This window comes from Acomys russatus, chromosome 12 (assembly GCF_903995435.1).
Source record: "Acomys russatus chromosome 12, mAcoRus1.1, whole genome shotgun sequence".
Classification (NCBI taxonomy): domain Eukaryota; kingdom Metazoa; phylum Chordata; class Mammalia; order Rodentia; family Muridae; genus Acomys; species Acomys russatus.
The window spans coordinates 263,746-281,774 of NC_067148.1; the positions used below are offsets into that span (position 1 = coordinate 263,746).

General features: G+C 36.6%; 1 protein-coding gene across 3 annotated transcripts in view; it reads right to left on the reverse strand.

The window, feature by feature from the left end:
• Positions 1-2,012: 2,012 nt before the first annotated feature.
• Tpp2 (tripeptidyl peptidase 2) overlaps positions 2,013-18,029 on the reverse strand; it is an 82,768-nt gene continuing 66,751 nt past the window's right edge. For 2 of the 3 annotated variants that reach the window (XM_051153766.1, XM_051153767.1), the window contains 5 exons: positions 13,358-13,454; positions 12,272-12,402; positions 5,712-5,919; positions 3,645-3,764; positions 2,013-2,928 (listed from right to left, as the gene is read on the reverse strand). In XM_051153766.1, the coding sequence (XP_051009723.1) occupies positions 2,839-2,928; positions 3,645-3,764; positions 5,712-5,919; positions 12,272-12,402; positions 13,358-13,454 (646 nt within the window). In that variant the 3' untranslated portion in view covers positions 2,013-2,838. Of the gene's footprint in view, positions 2,929-3,644; positions 3,765-5,711; positions 5,920-12,260; positions 12,403-13,357; positions 13,455-18,029 lie in introns of those variants that run through there. The other variant, XM_051153768.1, reaches the window with a different exon arrangement.

The window sequence follows — 18,029 nt, forward strand, 5'->3', positions numbered from 1 at the left end:
TGATGACACAGACTGGAATCAGCTAGGGAAAGCCTAGGCTAGATCAGTTGCTAGAAGCTCAGTTTTGAAACAGCTAGCTCATGGAATCACTGCCAGCATGTGCTATGTATTAACTTGTAAAACTCATGAAACCTCAAAGAATTATATAGGTTCTCTATATCTTGTGCAATCTGACTCCTGAGCGCATTTAGTGTGAATGGCTGAGAATGCATATATACTGCACTCGCTACAGGACTGTCATTATGTGATTATTCGTGTGGATAACTGAATATGGATTACTGAATAAACCATACAGTTACTAGTTACTCAAGCTCTTCTCATAGAAGTAGGGGTTCTAGATAAAATTAAGCCAGCCCAGTGAGCAGCCAGGACTTTGTAAGAGCAAACCTCCCATCATGGCCTAATTGGTGGATCCAGAGGGCCAGGAGTGCAACTGGAAATTCTGTCAGGGAGAACACTGCCACCAACCCTCCCTCATAGAGCAGGTACTCATATCTCTTTTTCTTTGGTATGTTCAAACTCAAGTCTAGTTTATTTATTACTTTCTTATTCTTCAAAAATAAATTCATTCCAGAGGTTTTGGGGATGTTCCCTCACCCACTTCTCTGCATACAGTCTTCCTACATCCTACAAGCAGAGGATGAAGACTCAGGTATTTTCAAGTCCTGGCTTACTGAAAGAGCAGAGAAGAAACCATGGTATAAAAGCTGCAATTAACTCAGATAAGCAGTTTCTCAATGTGAGTAGCACACTGAACGCACCACGACTTTCTCATGGGACACATTGATCAACTGAAAGGCTTTTGAGTGCCTGCAGGACGATTAGGCAGCAAGGGCAGGTAGGTGTCAAGTTATTCAGCCTCTGGCAAACTCATTAGAGTAATGGGCACCAAAATGGAGGCTAGAGTCTTGTGTGTCTAAAGACAGGCCGGCCTATTTACAGGTAAAGAATATGTAATTCTTGGATGCATGTAACAGTATTAAGGAATAGGAAATCCCAAAATGACAAACTGCTTTTAACTGAAATGTCCTCAAGAAGTAATCTGCAGCTCTAATGCTTCTTTACAAAGTTATCTTTCCCTACTTCTTTAGTTGTTTCCAATGAGTAATACAAGCATTTGCCACAATAGACTTTCAGTCATTGCACAAGGACTTTCATCCTTGCATCTTTTCTTACATTTCTTTTGGCTTGTGGACATATAATCTAGAATTTACTTGAGTTCATCTGTTTTCAAGAAGCACAGTATAATCCAGACAGAAACAGTAGATGACTTGGCAGCATGTTGACTGTCTCAGCTACAGAACTGTACCAATAAACTATTTACAAAAACAGGTTCAATGGCTGCATTTTACTGACCACTTCCTGATGTACTTCAGAGGAAGGGGCAGGACCTGGCTGGTAAAACAGATTCTGAAATTAGTAATAGGTCACTCTGCTGTGATCTTTGGAAGTTGTCCTAATCTTTTTGAGCCTTTCAGTCCTGTTACTGAGCTAAGACTAGATGTATATGCTTGCATGTATACAAGTGAAGACACATGTGAGAGTTCATGCACACAGCTATCCATAGATAGATGTTATACTCTAGATCCTGTAGAAATTGCATGTAAAATATTTTATAGCATATCTGTGTTTTTCATAAAGCTCCAATGTCTTTGTCAGATAAAAGGAAAATCAGTTACAAATGACAAGACAAGATTAACTAGATCTTTTATAGCAGTAACAATGAAAGACAAAATTCACTCTCTCACACACACATACACACACACACTTCTATTAGATTAACTATAGACTTTTTAATATTGTCTGTTTCTGTATATTTTATGGAGCAAAGGATACTTGATAGAAAGATAAAAGAAAAGATTAAACACACGATAAACATAGGAAATATATTCAAATAACTAAAAACCCATAAAGTGTTATAAATAAATTACCTAATTTTCTGGTCTATAGGTTTAATAAGTTTAAGTTCTAACCTCAAATCTGATTTATAAAAAATTAAGACCAACCTTAAGGAGCTTCAATATTTACTTTTATTATTTATAAAAACATTTAAGGTATCAGAGTGCATATTGTGTATGTGCTTGTGGTTTTGCACATTTATTCATGTGTTTTACATGATTTCAATGTTATAAACATACTGTGTATATCTTTACAATACCAGATAGATTCAGCTGTCTGGCATTGACACATGAAATTTTAAGTCATTTTAATGCTGTGTACTTAAGGATGCTATAAAAACAACTTGTCTGTTATAACTCCTTAGGGAAGACTTCTGTAACAGGTGTCCTTTCCCAATTGCCATGTGTTTATGCTCCAGCCACCCCCACCCCCTGCAATTAATTGAATTTCTTTTTAGGAAAAAAAAAAAAAAGTCTGGAAATAATGTCCTCCTAATTTTTAGTCAAATAAATATTTTAGCTACACGTATTGTAGCTTTTTAAAGGCCTTTATATAGTTAGGGGAAAAATTGAGCATGTCTTAACCTTTTTCATTTATAAAATAAAAAATAGGATTGGATATTTTACAGTTAAAAGATGAAAACCTATCATGCATGTGAGCAGCTGTATCCAGCTCACAGTGCTGGGGATGGCAGGCAGGGTATGTACTGCCCTTGCTAAGTGTGGGAGGAGTAGGAAAGCAGCATGATGTCAGAGGTCTAGATTACATGTATTAAGCCACACACCATTGACTTCTCTGATAAATACATATAGTTTTAATGATCAGTATTGGATAGTGGATGAAAACATGCATTAGTAATACTAAAAATGCACACATTTGTCCATATATCTGTTCACTATAAAATCTTCTGTTTGGAAATTTAAAGTCTTGGTTCTTATTTTAGAATACACAGTAATCAGGAGGATACATGATGGGAAGCCAGTTCTCAGTAAACGATGCACAATGGGTCCATCCGAGTAACTTCATCAGCTATAATAAAAGAGAGCATTCGTAAAGGAGGTGACAATTCCAAGCCCAAAATGCAGACTAATATAATAACAGCACAGTAGCAATACACAGATAGAACCTATCAGTCTATCATCCATTAATGCATCCACCTACAGACTGTCCTTCCTAACAAGCCACAGTTTTTTTCATAGGAGCACAAAAAGAGAGAAATAATGTCAGGAAGTCCAGGAAGAGTTCTTTTAACCTAATCAAGATCTAAAGGACCTAAACTGACAAAGGTAGACAGAAAATTTGATGACATTAACATAACTTCTCTTCATATCATTTGAGAATAACTCATGGAGAAAGCTCCAACTAGTTTGTATGTGATAGATGGTAAACTAACAAAGGTAGGAATGATCTCAGACAGAAAGTAAAATATAAACTCCACAAACTCAACTATTTTAGAGACAAGGCCACACACATTAAGAAAGAATGTGTCCTTCAAAAGTGCTTTCTTGAAACTACAGAAATTAATTCATTTTGCTCCTGCTGAAAACATTCAAGGTTGATAAGGGTCTTAGAATAGCAGTAAAAATGTTTTAGAAATTTTGATGGCTACTGAGGGCCTCTTATGCATTTATTATATAGCTCATACTGCTTTAATAACGGTAACAATTGGCCATAGTAAATTAAGTAATGATTTATAATGACCACAGCTCCCCCCGATCATGTTCTTATCACTACACAGTACTCACTTGAATACAATTTTTCCAGTTTTCTTTTGTTGGTTTTTCTTCTACGAGTTTAGTTGCAAACTTAAGGCCTCTCCCATACATCTTATTTACTAATGCATGCTTGTATGCAAATGTCAAAACCTATGATATAAAACAAAATAAAGATTATCTATAAAGTATGTATATTTTAAAGCATATAGCTTTAACAATGAAATATGGCTTTCACAGTATAGGTTTTCTTGTGTGTATATAGAGGACAAAGGTCAACCAAGGTTATCTTTCTCAATTGCTCTCCATCTTGTGAAGGTTGGTTTAGCTAGATTGGTGGGCCCACAGATCATCCTATCTCTGCCACTCCAACTCTGGAATTATGGGTGCATGGTACTGTGGTTGTCTTTTTTTTTTTTTTTTCTACACTGGTGTAGGGGATTAAACTCAGGTTCTCATACTTGTGTGGCAAGCAATTTACTGAGTCATCTCCCCAGGCCCGAAAATACAGCTATTAAGTTGAATATGTTGTATCCTGGAAATTTAAAAAAAAAATTAAGAGCAAATAATTACATAAAAGAGTATAGAAAATAAATAATTGTAAGTTATAAACTACTGAAATCCACTTTAAGCCATTTCTTTGTGCAAAATAAACCATAGTTAACGTAATTAGAGAAAACAAAGAGTAGAAGTAAAAATGGCCACTATCAGTCACTAAATCTGGTGAAGGACATGTTTTACACAAACACGCTCCTTCTATATGCTGATCTGTCATGCTGTTCTTATGTTTTCCTGAACTATGGAGTGTGGTAACCATCCTCAAAGAAAGAAATCCTGCTATAGTGATTTGTTCTTGTTCAATTAACAGGGTCTGCAGGTCAGCACTGCAATGCTTTGCCCCTAGTCAGCAGTGTCACTATGAAGACAGAAGTATGCCTAACAATGTCACTGTAGTGATCACAAGTATTTATCACCTTGTTACATTTCTCAAAGACAAAGACTAGTTTCTAGTTATTTTTATGTGCCTTCCAGCTGGAGGCTGAGTTTAGCCAACAGCAGACCTTCAATAACTGTTAACAGTAATAACACTGAGGACTTTCCATGAACTTAATACTTATTCAGAATATACAGGTAAAAAACAGGCATCAGTGTTCAGTAACTTGTGATAAAAATGGCAGAGCCAGGAATTAAATGCAATTTCAGGTCCTAATACTTATTCCTTGTACATTCTGCCTGCTTTAGTTTTGTGAGTACTACTGTGGAAAACACAGTACTGGCCTGTGAGGGAACTCAATTTTTCCCCTAGTTTCCTAGTTTTGTTTTTTCAATTAAAATTTACCATAGCTAATCCTGAGAACCAATGATTGATAACTAAAACAATAGCCTTTTCTGGGTGAAAACCCATCTACTTTTCCTTCTCCAGGAATATGTTATATAACTATATAACATACAGTCATATAATCACTACTGTAAGAATAGACGAAAGGGATTTGATATATGTTTTTTTAGAACCCAAATCCAAAAAATTTCAACTTTGCATTTCCAAATATTTGTTTGAAACTGGTAGCTAGGAGATGGAGATGATGGCTCACAGGACCTAGGTTCAATTCCGAGCATACATATGGTAGCTCACAACTGTCTGTAAATCTAAGATCCAACACCCTCACACAGACATACATGCATGCAAAACATCAACGCACATAAAATTAAAAAAAAAAAAAGGTAGCTAAAAACTGAGATATGTAGAAGTTACAGAGTTTTGAGGAAAATAAATAATAGTATCTAAACTAAGAAACACATGTCACCCTAAAAACTAGCATAAAAAAGATTGAGGGGAAAGAAGGACAATTTCTAGAAGATCATAGTTTTGTTTTCATATATATCTGTCTTAAAAGGCTACTACAAATGTCCGTAAACTGTTTTCAAAATTATTCTTAAATAAGCACTTTAAAATAGGTAGGACAAATGCAAGGTACTTTGGCTAAAATGCATCTTCTTCAGAGTGGAGCGTTATCTTCTGCTTGGTAGGCAGAGCACAAGGCCTGAGAGATCACTGTCAAAAGCTGTACCAAGACCAACGACAGAAGGGTTAAGTCTTACCTTAGTGTCAAAAAGATCTGTCCACTTTGTAGTTTCCCAAAAGGTTTCAGACAGAGAGTCCAGAGTACTTTCCCCTTCCTCTTCCTTTCCTTCTGCATCTCCAGCTGCTGCCCCATCATGAGGCTGTATGTGAAGAAGGTGGTCTGCCAGGGCACATCCTTTCCTGCAGAGGGCATCTACCAGGGTAGATTTCTGCTTGTCCATATCACTGGAGAGCAAAAGAAATTTTTTTTCCACCTGTCAGTTAGAGATTATTGCAAGGGATGATTTTTTTGAAGTGCACGTGTTCTTTTCTCTAAGCCTTACCATGCATAAATTTTATATATCCAAGTACATACGTTAGTGTTACACATCAAATGAGACTATTATTAGTAATCATCATTGTAGGTTCAGTTTTCTTAGCAATTTTATTCTATTATGAACTTATTAACCAAGATGTAGGCCTTATTTACAATCCAACTAACCTAAGAATAGAAAAAGGAGATTAAAGAATACAATAATGAAACTGCAAGGATATCAGTTCCGAGGAACGATTCTCCTGGCATAATCAGCAGGATTTCTTCTGCTGGAACCTGGAGCAACCAGAGCCTGCAACCTCAGGCAGAGCCTGGAGCCCTGAAGCCTTCCTTCGAGCTGTTCTCTCTAGGAGAATCTTGAAGTGGAGCAATGAACAGCCAAAATTATCCCAAGTTTCTAAAGGCCCCCACCTTCTGTTTTTGGCTCACAGAATTTGTTCAAGGATTTTTTTCAGCTGGTTAACAACCAATCTCCCCTACATGATAGTTCGACTTCTAAGGGGATAAACATCACCTGCTCTCTCACAAGTCTTTTTCTCATCCCCCACTTGTGATCTAAGCAAAAAGCATGTTTATCTCTCTTTCACATCATAAGCTTTATCATACATACAGATGAGATCAAGTTAGGGCAACTGGACTTGGTTAAAGCAGAATGCCATAGCAACAGATGAAAGATTATCCAGTTATTCTGTCAGCTACACAAATTTTAATAAGGGGAGTATCTTTTAACTCTTTACATTAAAAATAGTAATTATATACTCATCTATGTGTAATATATAGAAAGACAAGGTTTTTGTAGCCACAAATATGATACCACATATAAAATCAGGCAAATATGTTTACTCTGAATATACCAATAACTGCTCTAGCACTTTGATATATTAACTCATTTATAGTCAAAACAATTTTATGGAGGCAGTAAGATGGCTCTGTGAATAACTGTGCTTGCCAGCAAATCTGATGGCCTGAATCTAATTCTGGGAACCTACACGGTGGAGGAGAGAACTGACTCTTTTATGTTCTCCTATGACCTCCACAGGCACATTATGACATATGTATACCCATATACAACCACCAAATAAACAAACCCCAAATCAAGTCTATGAATAAGATACTCCTATTTGGTATAGAAGAAAACTGAAGCACAAAGTGATTCAGGACTTGATCATAGCCTCCAGTTGGGAAATAGCTGCTGTAGGATTCTAAGCTGAGCAGTCTGGTTCTACATGTGCTGGGTCTCTAGGGTAACCTGCTTGCTCTGGGAAGGCATCTTTATTTTTCTGTAAAGAATTCTGCAAGTGCCTATGTCCATGACCAGCACAGACTAGATATTTATCCATTATTGTTCAGCACTAGGAACCTCCACTCCGAGGAAGATTACTGATCTTACTTGAGGCATTATTTCCAATTCATGCCAGGGATGTGTGAAAACAATAAAGGCTTAAAGGGCTAAGAAAATAAGCACAATGTAAATGGCTGTGGGATGATGATCTGTTTAATAAGAAGATTAACTCTGAAAGACCCATAGTAAAATGTATAATGTGTGAAATCTACTGGGAAGAACCAGGAGGACACAAAACAACTTGGGGTGCTGGGGCTTACTAGCTCTGTATATTGAGGGGGAGTAACTAAGCATAAAGGGAGCACAAAATACTGATGGTAATATATTGCTTTGGACTAGATGTTCTGAAAGGCTCCCAGACCATTTGATTATGTGAGATCATCTAAGAAGACATCTGCAATATCATCTCCAGTGAAAATTAAACTATGCCCAAGAGATACCTCAGTTTATTACCAAGAACAATAGTTTCCTTTTTAACTTCTGAACTAACAGATAACAATCACAAGTCAGGGATTTCATAAACTTCTGTCCAGCTATCCTATGGTTTCAGCAGATTGGCTTGATACACAGCTATCTATAATCCACAGAGCCACACGGATGGGAAGGGAGTACTTGACATGGACCAGAATGCACACTTTCCCATTGGCCACCTAGTCCTTTTACCATTTTCAATTGTCAGCCTGAACCACGAAGTGGTAGAATGCTACATTCCCTTATCCCTCAAGTTCAGGTCATCTGCTTCTTCTATATTTCTCCTGGTAACAGCTTTCTTCACTAGGATAGCTCAGTACTTGGCCTGTACCTTGACAGATAAATACAGATAGGATTTGATGAGCCATAGGATACCTCACTCATCTGTTCATTTAATCACACAATGCTTGGCAAAACTCATTAATTTGGCATCTCACATGTCTGCCTCCCTCAGTAGATTATGGCAAAATACAAATGATTCTTCAAAGTCCCAGTTTTAAATATTTTAAGTAGTCTCTCAGCATAAACTCCATATTCCAGGCTTTGAGGTCCTTCTCAGTTTAATTCTAATCTTTGTAATCCTCTGGTCCCACTACTCTCCCATATAGTCGGTAGGGGGACTTGAGTTCCACCAGTCATTGAGAGCATCCAAGTCTTAAAGAACTAACCTCCTTCTTCTTCTATGTGCCTGGACACTGCTTTGGCTATTCCAGAGTAAGAACAGCAGACTTCTGAGTCTCCTCTTGAGTCATCTACTTTCCTGCTCACTTACTGTGCTATTCTTCCATCAAATGTTTATTATCATTCTTTCCTGCTCTAAGAGTCAGGTAAACAATTTTTCCCCAACTTGTGAAGGAGAGGTGTGCTTTAGAACAGACTGAATCAATGAGGGTTGTCAGGAGCCATAGGACCTTGCCTGACCTGCCCCAGTGGCTGAGAGGCCCTGCTGGCTGAAAGCCACAGCTGTTTGCATACTTGAGATAATTATTCTGCCTGGCTACCACAAAGATCCAGCCTGACCTTGAGAAAGAGAACATTAGGTGTATCGAGACTTCTGTATAGTCGCCCCACTCCACACCTGCTGTCCTTGGGCCTGGCCCAGAAGATTTTGTAACTTTCCACTGCATTCCTTCTCACCCCCGCCCTTTCAGAAGCTTATTATAAATTTGGATACCCCCTTACAATAAACGGCCCTCGATAAGCAAAGTTTTTCCTGGGCTCGTCCCTTTCTTTCGCCCTATTCTTTATTCACAGGTCACGACCCTCCTCGCCACTCCACGAATAACTGAACTCGCAGGTCGGGAACAGAGGGTAGTTATCACCATCATGTCAAACCCAACTGACTGGTCCCAGTTACCCAGGCAGGGCTTTGGGGTAGGGGTGGGAGAGGGAATGCAGAATTCAGAAGGAAGCTGGTACTAACAAAGGTGCTCTGTGTTCGTCAGGGATGAATAAAGTTGCCAGCAGGATTCGTTTCTCAAAGTTTTGGCATCCTCTGATGAATTTTGTATAAATTCAGAAATATTTTGTTTCTATTTTCTACCTTAGTACTGACCTGTACAGGCTAAACAACTTGTAAAGCTATGAAGCTTTGCCCAATCAGAATAGAGTCAGGCTTCCTCCTATAGGCTTTCAAAATTTAAGATACTCATTAAACACCCAGGTCTATCTGCCTATTTAATCTTCTGCATTAGATTATATTTTCTAAATAAGAGAGTCTTGTTAATTTAAAAAGTCCTTCTTAATGGTAACTTACATATACTTGTTCAATAATCATATTCAGAATCAAAACTGGTTACCCCATGATGGTCATTGTAGTCACATTTAAGGAAATGGTAAATCTAATTGCTAAAAAAGAAACTAAAATTCTTAACAAACTACTGAGTAAAGGCATGAGCTAACAGATCTGGCAAAGCAATCTTGCCACTTTTTACAAAACTGATTTAAACAAAAGCAACTTTGTATGGAAAAGAGACATCTAAGGAAATATGGTACTGTGTGTGTGTGTGTGTGTGTGTGTGTGTGCGCGCGTGCACACACATTTGTGGGTTTGTATTTGTGTGTTCATCTTTTATAGGCTTCATCTAGTTATTTCTAAGGGTCTAGAACTATATTCTTCACCTGCCCTACCCTATTATTATTGATAGCCATTTAAAATCAGTGTTGGGAGTTTTTCAAAGCATAGAAATTCTCAACTAAAGGGAAAAAAAAAAAGACCAATACATACATGACTCCCTTTAACCGAGGGTTATTTCTTCTACATATGTTAAAATTTAGAAAGCACAGGCCAAAATAGCAGGAAAAATAAATGGACCCTAATACTGAAATATCAAAATGATTCCTGTAACATTTCATATATTCCTGCATGTGTATGAGTGTTCTGTCTGCATGTATAGTAAATACACCATGTGTGAGCAGTGCCTGGAGAGTCCAAAAAAGGGTGTTGGATACTCCTGGAATGGAAGTTACAGTTGGGTTGAGTTGACATGTGGTGTTGGGAACTAAGCTTGGGTCCTCTGCAAAAGCTACAAGTGCATGAAACAGCTGTGCCATCTCTGCAGCCCAGAGAGTCTATAATTTTTACAAACTACATGCTATAATAACACTTTTTAGAAGGCACAGAGTACAGGGAAGGTCACGAAAGGCCTAGGAAGACAGCTTAATATAGTCACTGTCAGTTTCCTCTTCTCTCAGGACAAACACTGGTTTTAAGAAAGCACAACTGTAGTGCAAACAAGCCTGGCAACAAACCACGAGCTAGGCAGAAGCGTGTGACAAAGGCTGTGTCTTTTCACTGAATACAATTATATAGGATAGCAAGACAGAGAAAGGTAGTGTTTTTCAGGATGGTCAGCCATGGAGAAGGGAGCAACACACTTAGGTAGCTTCTTTGTTTTTTTTGAGATAAAAAATAGTGCTGCTCATCTTCTTAAGAAGAGGGCAGTAAGGGGGCAGGGTTGTGGGAGGAAAAAGCGCAGGCTTTGAAGGCAGATCTTGATATAAATGTTGGCTTTCCGACATCCTAGCACAGCGCTATAGGCAAGCCATTCATCCACAAACTTCACTTTACTCTCTACGATCTAAGCAAAAACGATTCTATTTTACAGTGTCTGGAACACTAAATATCAATATGACCATGCATTTAAAGTATTCAAAATCCCCTGTACATGATTATCATTTAATAAATAGCACATACACGTTCTAATGTTACTAAAATAACAAAATACCAGCCAAATTTCCAGTGTTGTAAAAATTATTCCACTGGAAAATATGAAAGGGTACTACTAACCGTGGAATATAAACTGTTTTTACTAAATTTTATTCCCCTTGAAAACTACTGCTTTTAAGATGATTCCTAAAACTCCATAGTAAAACTATCACTAAAATGTGATGCCAGGAATTATAGCAGTTGTGCATCGCAGAATTTTTAAAGAAAATTATAGTTCTTTAAGGCAGCTAAAATAGTTCTGGTTTACTAGCTAAACTATAAAACAACTAGGATATTTGTAACCATAGAAGTTAATGAGTCCCCTGTGTCGAAATAAAACACACAATGTAAAAAAACACAACAACGTGTTTTTGGGAGTTAGTACAAGGCAATGGCAGGAGCTCACAGAAGAGAGAAGAGACTGAATCAGAACTGGTACTCAAGCTGCTCTATGCACACAGAGCATCGGGCCTTACAAAACCCAAACTATCAATGTTCCTCTGCATACCTCTCCAATATTAATTCCATCAAACTAAAGTTGCTAAAAAGTTTTAACCTCATTTCATTTATTTTTATGAAGCACTATGAACTAGATTTTGTTTTTCATGGTATTGGCCAATAAATATCTGAGAAGTGAATTTCTTGAGGAGGTGTCTTCTCTATCTATCCAGTTCATATAGTCTGCTGAGGGTGGAACTGCTTTATTAGAAGTATGCAGACATTCCACCTGTACAATAACGAGTGGTGATGAAACAAACTTTTCTTAGGCTGTGTTTTAAAAGGCTGAAGACAATTATGAAATTTCTGAGGGAGTATGAACAAACTGTCAATCCTGATTAGAAGTATGTTACAACAGAAATAAAGAAATCCTCAACACTAATTTTTTTTTAACTGCTATACGGCCAGTCTTTAATATAAAGAATTTATTATTACTGAAACAGAGTATAAGGAAGTTGTGTTATTATTTAAAATTTTAGCCAACAATAAAAATAAGCTATCAATAATTTCTCATGAGAATCTTAGTACACAATGAAAAAAATCCCACCCCTTTTCCCTCTCAGTGCTCATTTACCTAGCTCACTGTTCAGCCCTTGGCTGCCTCTGACTCCTGAATGTTTTAAAGATATTCACCATCGTACAAGGAAGTAAAAAGATTCTTATGATCAAAAGTAAGCTAGTCCCTAATTTTTAAACAAATAACTAAGAAATGAGATGCAAGAAAGATTATTTACTGGTTAGGTACTTTTTTATAGTAGCTGCATCAGGCCTGGGGTCAGTCTTCATTGCAATGTAAACTGCTAGAGCAGTTTGATCGATGTGAGAAATAACAGCATTGGCAGCATCAACAATTTCATTAAGTCTTTTCATTCGTTCCTGGGCAGGAAATAAAGGAATGGATTAATAAGTGCATTAAAGAATTTTCATTTCTACTGTCTCAGCCATAAAACTCTAAGTGAACTATGTCACTTCCTTGTAGGCCTAGAGCTTTGTGCTATTTTTTAATGTGATTTTTACAATTTCCAGTATCCCTGAAAAATGGAATCAGGTGATAGCTAACTTAAGTTTGTAGTCTAAAACTGAAAATAAAACAAAGTTTACCAAAATGTGAGTTTTTCAAACAAGGAAAATTCCTTTCTAGCATACCATTAAGATTTTAGAGATAACAATCTCTATTTTATCCCACGCCACATAAAAAAAAAAAATTTTCCCCCCAAAACCTTGTTCACAAGCAAATTCTTTCCAAACAATCACTAAAATCAGAAATCAGAAAGTTAAAAAAGGTTATAATCAAGACTCTTAATTATGACCACCATGGATGGTCTATTTGGTAGTTTTCTCTTTTGAGGCCTCCCTTAAATATTCTATTCTAGTTCATTCCAAACCTTCATGATTTTTAACTGATCATGGCTGACATGTTTCTACTTACATTAACAGTAACAACAGCTGGCCTACAGTCCATGTTAGACAATCTAGAATTACTATAAAACTCTGGTAATAAAGTAGTTACAGAAGGTGTTTAGATTTCTAGCTGTCCAGGGTTTCTTTGTGAAGCCCTGCCTGTCCTAGATTCACTGTGTAGACCAGGACGGCCTTGAGCTAACAGAGTTCAGCGAGCCTCTGCCTCCCTGTGGGCTGGGATTAAAGGCACATGCTACCATGTCTAGCTTTGGCCAGTTCTTATAATTATCTTAATGAAATATTCAGTTGCAGGAGATTCATTTTCAGTAGGCAGGAAGAGAGAGCAAAGAGAGATGCACCTTTACTCAAAAATACAAACATTAGCTATTATACAAATACCAAATTATTTAAAACAATCAATACATCCAACCTTTTCAGCATCCAATTGATGAAGCCGTGCAACATACAGAGGAAGGTAAGCAGGATATGTTTCTTTCAATTCATTGTAAATGTCACTAGAATCCAGCCTGTGTTAAAAGAGACAAATTAGTAATTTTCAAATTAAATGCCTATTTCTGTTAAAAGGAAATCTGAATGTTGCTTTACAGTTCTAGTCATTAAAATTATTTTATAACTATAACCTATCAATAAGGAGTAGTTACATATAACATATGTATTTGAAAATTACTTCAGTTAAGAGTTCTATAAAATGTTCAGATCAAAGTACACATCAACATGGGCTGGATATGGCTCAGTGGTTAAGAACTCATACTGCTCTTGCAGAGGACCAAGGCCCAATTTAGGCAGCTCACAAGTGCCTACAGTACTAGCTCCAAGATACACAATACGTTCTCCTGGCCACCATAGGCACTACACTCATTCAGAATTCCACACTCACAAGCAAATAGACACATAATTAAAAATAAAGTCTTTAAAATAAAGCATTAATGGCTTGCTTACATAATAGCTATAATAACTAGATTCACTAAAATTGAGGACAAGATTTCTCTTAAAAAAAAAGAAAAAGAAAAAACCCACTTCATAAAAAATATCCAGAACTATCTAAAAAATTCTGAATGTTCCTAAATGAAGAAGCTGAATAAACTATGCCAATTCTTTCTGATAGTATTTATTAGGATAAAAACAACCCAAATTAGCACTCAACTGGTAAATAAATAACTAGCATTGCAGCTAGATCATGCCAGGAAATTTACTTAAAATACTCAAAATTTCATAGGATATAAAAATAAGATTGGCATGAATTTTTTTTTTTTTTTGTAGTGAAATATTTCATTAAAGGCCATTTAAGCCCTCCAATTTAGCATAAAAAACAAATCACAGAGCCTGGTTCCTTCTCCCTCCTCCACACGCCCCCTAAACAAATATACAAAAGGAAACCTAGTACTTTCTCTTTCCTTTGTTTTTTTTTGTTTGTTTGCTTGTTTGTATTTTGGAGACAGAGTTTCTTTGTGTAGCCTTGGCTGTCCTGGATTCATTTTGCAGACCAGGCTCACCTAGTCTGCCTGCCACTGTACCCCAGTATTTTCACTTTACATTTAAATCTATTACAGCTTGATTAAAGAGTTATCCCCCACCAAAGAATTTTTTCATGAATTCTAAAAGAAACCACTAGTAATTCCTTGAATTTCTTCTAAACACTTTCTGGACCAATACTCTTTTCAGTCCCCTCCCCCCCTTTTTTTGTGAATAGCCAAGCTCATTTGGTTTTGTGATTGCTATGTTTATTTCCCCAATACAATTTACATCAGCTACATTATGTCTTATATGTTTCACTAGATAGATAGCGGTTAAAGTGTTTCTAGTTATCAAAATCTTACCAGAAACTCCATAATCCCTAACCCTAAGCAAATTCTAATCTAGTTCTGTTACTATAGAGCTAGATATACTGGACACTTTACAATGGGTATAATCTTTTGTGACTAGCTACTTTTATTTAGCACAGTGTTTTTTAAGTTGTAACATGTACCAGTTACATGTTACCCACAGGGTCTCAGAGACTGAACTAACAATCAGGGAGCCTGCATGATTCTGATTTAGGCCGTCTGCAAATGTATGTCATGGTTGTATAGCTTGGTGTTCTTGTGGGACTACTAATAGTGGGACCAGGGGCTGTCTCTGACTTTTTTGCCTGCTTTAGGGACCTTTTCACTCCTACTGAGTTGCCTTGTCCGGCCTTAATATGAGGGGATGTGCCCAGTATTATTTCATCTTAATATGTTACGAGTAGTTTGCTATCCCTGGGAGGCCTGTCCTTTCCTGAAAGGAAAGGAGAAGTGAATAGGAGAAGGGTCAGATGCAGGGGAGGGAATGGGGAGAAAGGAGGGTGGGGAAACTGCTTTTGATGTGTAATATATGAGAGAAGAACAAATAAAAAAAAAAAAAAAAAAAAAAAAAAAAAAAAAAAAAAAAAAGAGGAAACATATAATGCTTCTGCCTCCATTATACGAAGGTTGTAAGTTCAAGTACTCTCTAAAATGTGACACATAGTGTTGCACATACATAATAGTACATACATAAACTGGTAACATGGGCATTTGCTAAGTAATTTGTTATACATAACTTACATGTTATACTTTCACAGTGGCAATACTGTTGGTTTATACCAGCACTACCATAAATGAAACTTCAACACTGACATGATGGGGACTCTTAACATCATCAAGGTAATAAGAATTTTTCAGATTATAATCTCATAGGATCACTATTGTGGACATAGTCTGTGGTTGATTGAAATCTTATGTGGTGAACAAGTGAAAGCTCTGTTATAACATTTCTTTGCATTTATTGTATTTAGAGTTCACTAGGCAACCTGGATGTTTAAGTGTTTTTTTAAAAGTATGGAGAGTTTTTAGCTATTATTTCTTCAGCTATTTTCTTACCTTGCTTTCTGCCAGTACACTATTATATGTAGTTTTAGGACCCTCTGAAATTCTACATTTCTCTGAGATTCTGTAGATTATATTTTTTAAACCCCTCCCCACTTCATTGTTTGGGAGAGGTCTTTGGTTTAAATTTATAGATCTTCCCGTTCAAATGAAGTGAGTTCTTTAGAGACATTAGAAGCTGTCATTAAAAAAAAAAAAAAAAAAAAAAAAATTTGCTTCACCAATATAATTTCTAAGCCTGCACTCTTGGAGCAAAGGGCAGGAAAACAGGATGCTTTTATTTAAGTGACACCCATACCTTCATGGATGAGAACTCTTTCTTTTTAATTTTTTATTGATGGGTAAGTATGTGTGTAGCCAGAAGAGGATGTTTAAAAAAAATCTGCGGAATTAGAGTTTCATGTAATTTTGATCCAAACTCTGATCCTCTGGAAGAGCAGCATATTCTCTTAACCCCTCAGCTGTCTCTCTAGCTCAGGAGCTGAGCACTTTTGATGGAGGTAAGGTACATGTGGTCTTTAAGGTGGAACTAAGCCCCTATCAATCAATAAGAGTATGTGCAGGATAAAAGAATGGTATAGTAATTTTTACTTACCAGAAATTAAGGCACAAGGAAGACTATCTTGATGGTACCAGTCTAAATCAAGATTTGAAAAGGAAGAGGCAGCATTTTCTTACAAAAATGTGTGTGTGCAGAGCCATAGTTCAAACTTAGGGTTATTTCTCAGGCACACTGTATCTTATTTTGAGAAAAGGTCTCTCTCTAAATTTGGAATTTGGTGATTATAAGAGGCTGGTTGGCCGTTGAATCCCATGGATATAACTGACCCACCATCTCAGTGCTAGGATTACAAGCAAGTGGCTTTTTAATGCAGGTTCTAAAAATTGAATTAGGGTTTCTTGTGCTTAGGAGGTAAGTATTTACTGTGCTATCTTTCCCACTCACCATATTTGCATACATATGCTTGATTAGAAGCTTTTCCATTTTCAGTTTGGCTCTAAAGCCACTTCCACAAGTTTGAGAGTTCTCTCTCTTTTTTTAAACAATATTTTCCATCAATTTCACTAGATGGCAGAATCAAGGAGCTTCTAAGGCTCTCATAAGGGAAGCCAATCTTTGCAACTCTGAAGAAATTTAAATTGTATTGTCTGCTACTTATCCTAAGTCAGTCAAAGGCAGACTACCCTCAGTTTTAGATAACACAGCATGTATGAATACAGACAGATACCATACTGGCTTAATCCTTAGGAATTCTATTCACATTATAAAGGCTTCTTTTCCCTCCTAGGTCACATATCCCCAAGGATGTATACACTAAGTCTGCTAAAGAGGACTCCCCCAGTAATACCACCAGTAAAAGAAACCAGCAATGGAAAAAAAGCAAATGACTCAACCACACAGAATAACGTTTTATGTGTTAAAAGGTAAAGGCCAAATGATAAACTGAAGGAAAGCAGTGACAAGAGGAAAATATCTTTCATGTTAAAACGTTTAAGTTGGTAAGATAAGCATACATTCTAGTGAATAGTGGTGAGAACAATCCTGTATAGACAGCCATCTTACATTCATGCCAGAAACCAATTTGAAACACCTATCAAGATAACTTTTAAAGACATCTAAACTAACAATTAAGACCATACTATCTGACAGAAGTTTTAAAAATATGTCTATTAGGCCAGCTATGCTAATATATGACTGTTATTCCAGCCTTTAGGAGACTGGATGATCAGGAATTGGCCATTCTTGTCCAACTAGAGAATTTAGGCCACCCTGGGATAAATCAAACACTTCCTCAAACAGATAAGAAATCAAACTTAAAACAGTATGAATAAAAAAGGGCCATCACAAACTTAGAGAAAAGCTATAAACATGTTCTAAATAAGTTATTAAATATACTATACTCATTCATAGGATATTAATTATACGGTCACTGAAAATAGAACTTTAAACTATTAAATGACACAGGAAGTATCCAACACCTAAAGTAACCGGAAAATTACACAACCACTTATACTGCTACATGCTCAAACAAAGAGAACAGATAACAAAAGCAATGCTGATTTTTGGAGAGAGGGAAGGTTATTTATTTTTCTATGTCCGCCAATAAAATTCTCTTCTGGAGCAAATTAAAATAAAAATTTCCCATATGTTATTGTCAAAAATATAAAGCATAAACATAGGAAAAGTTAAAAAAA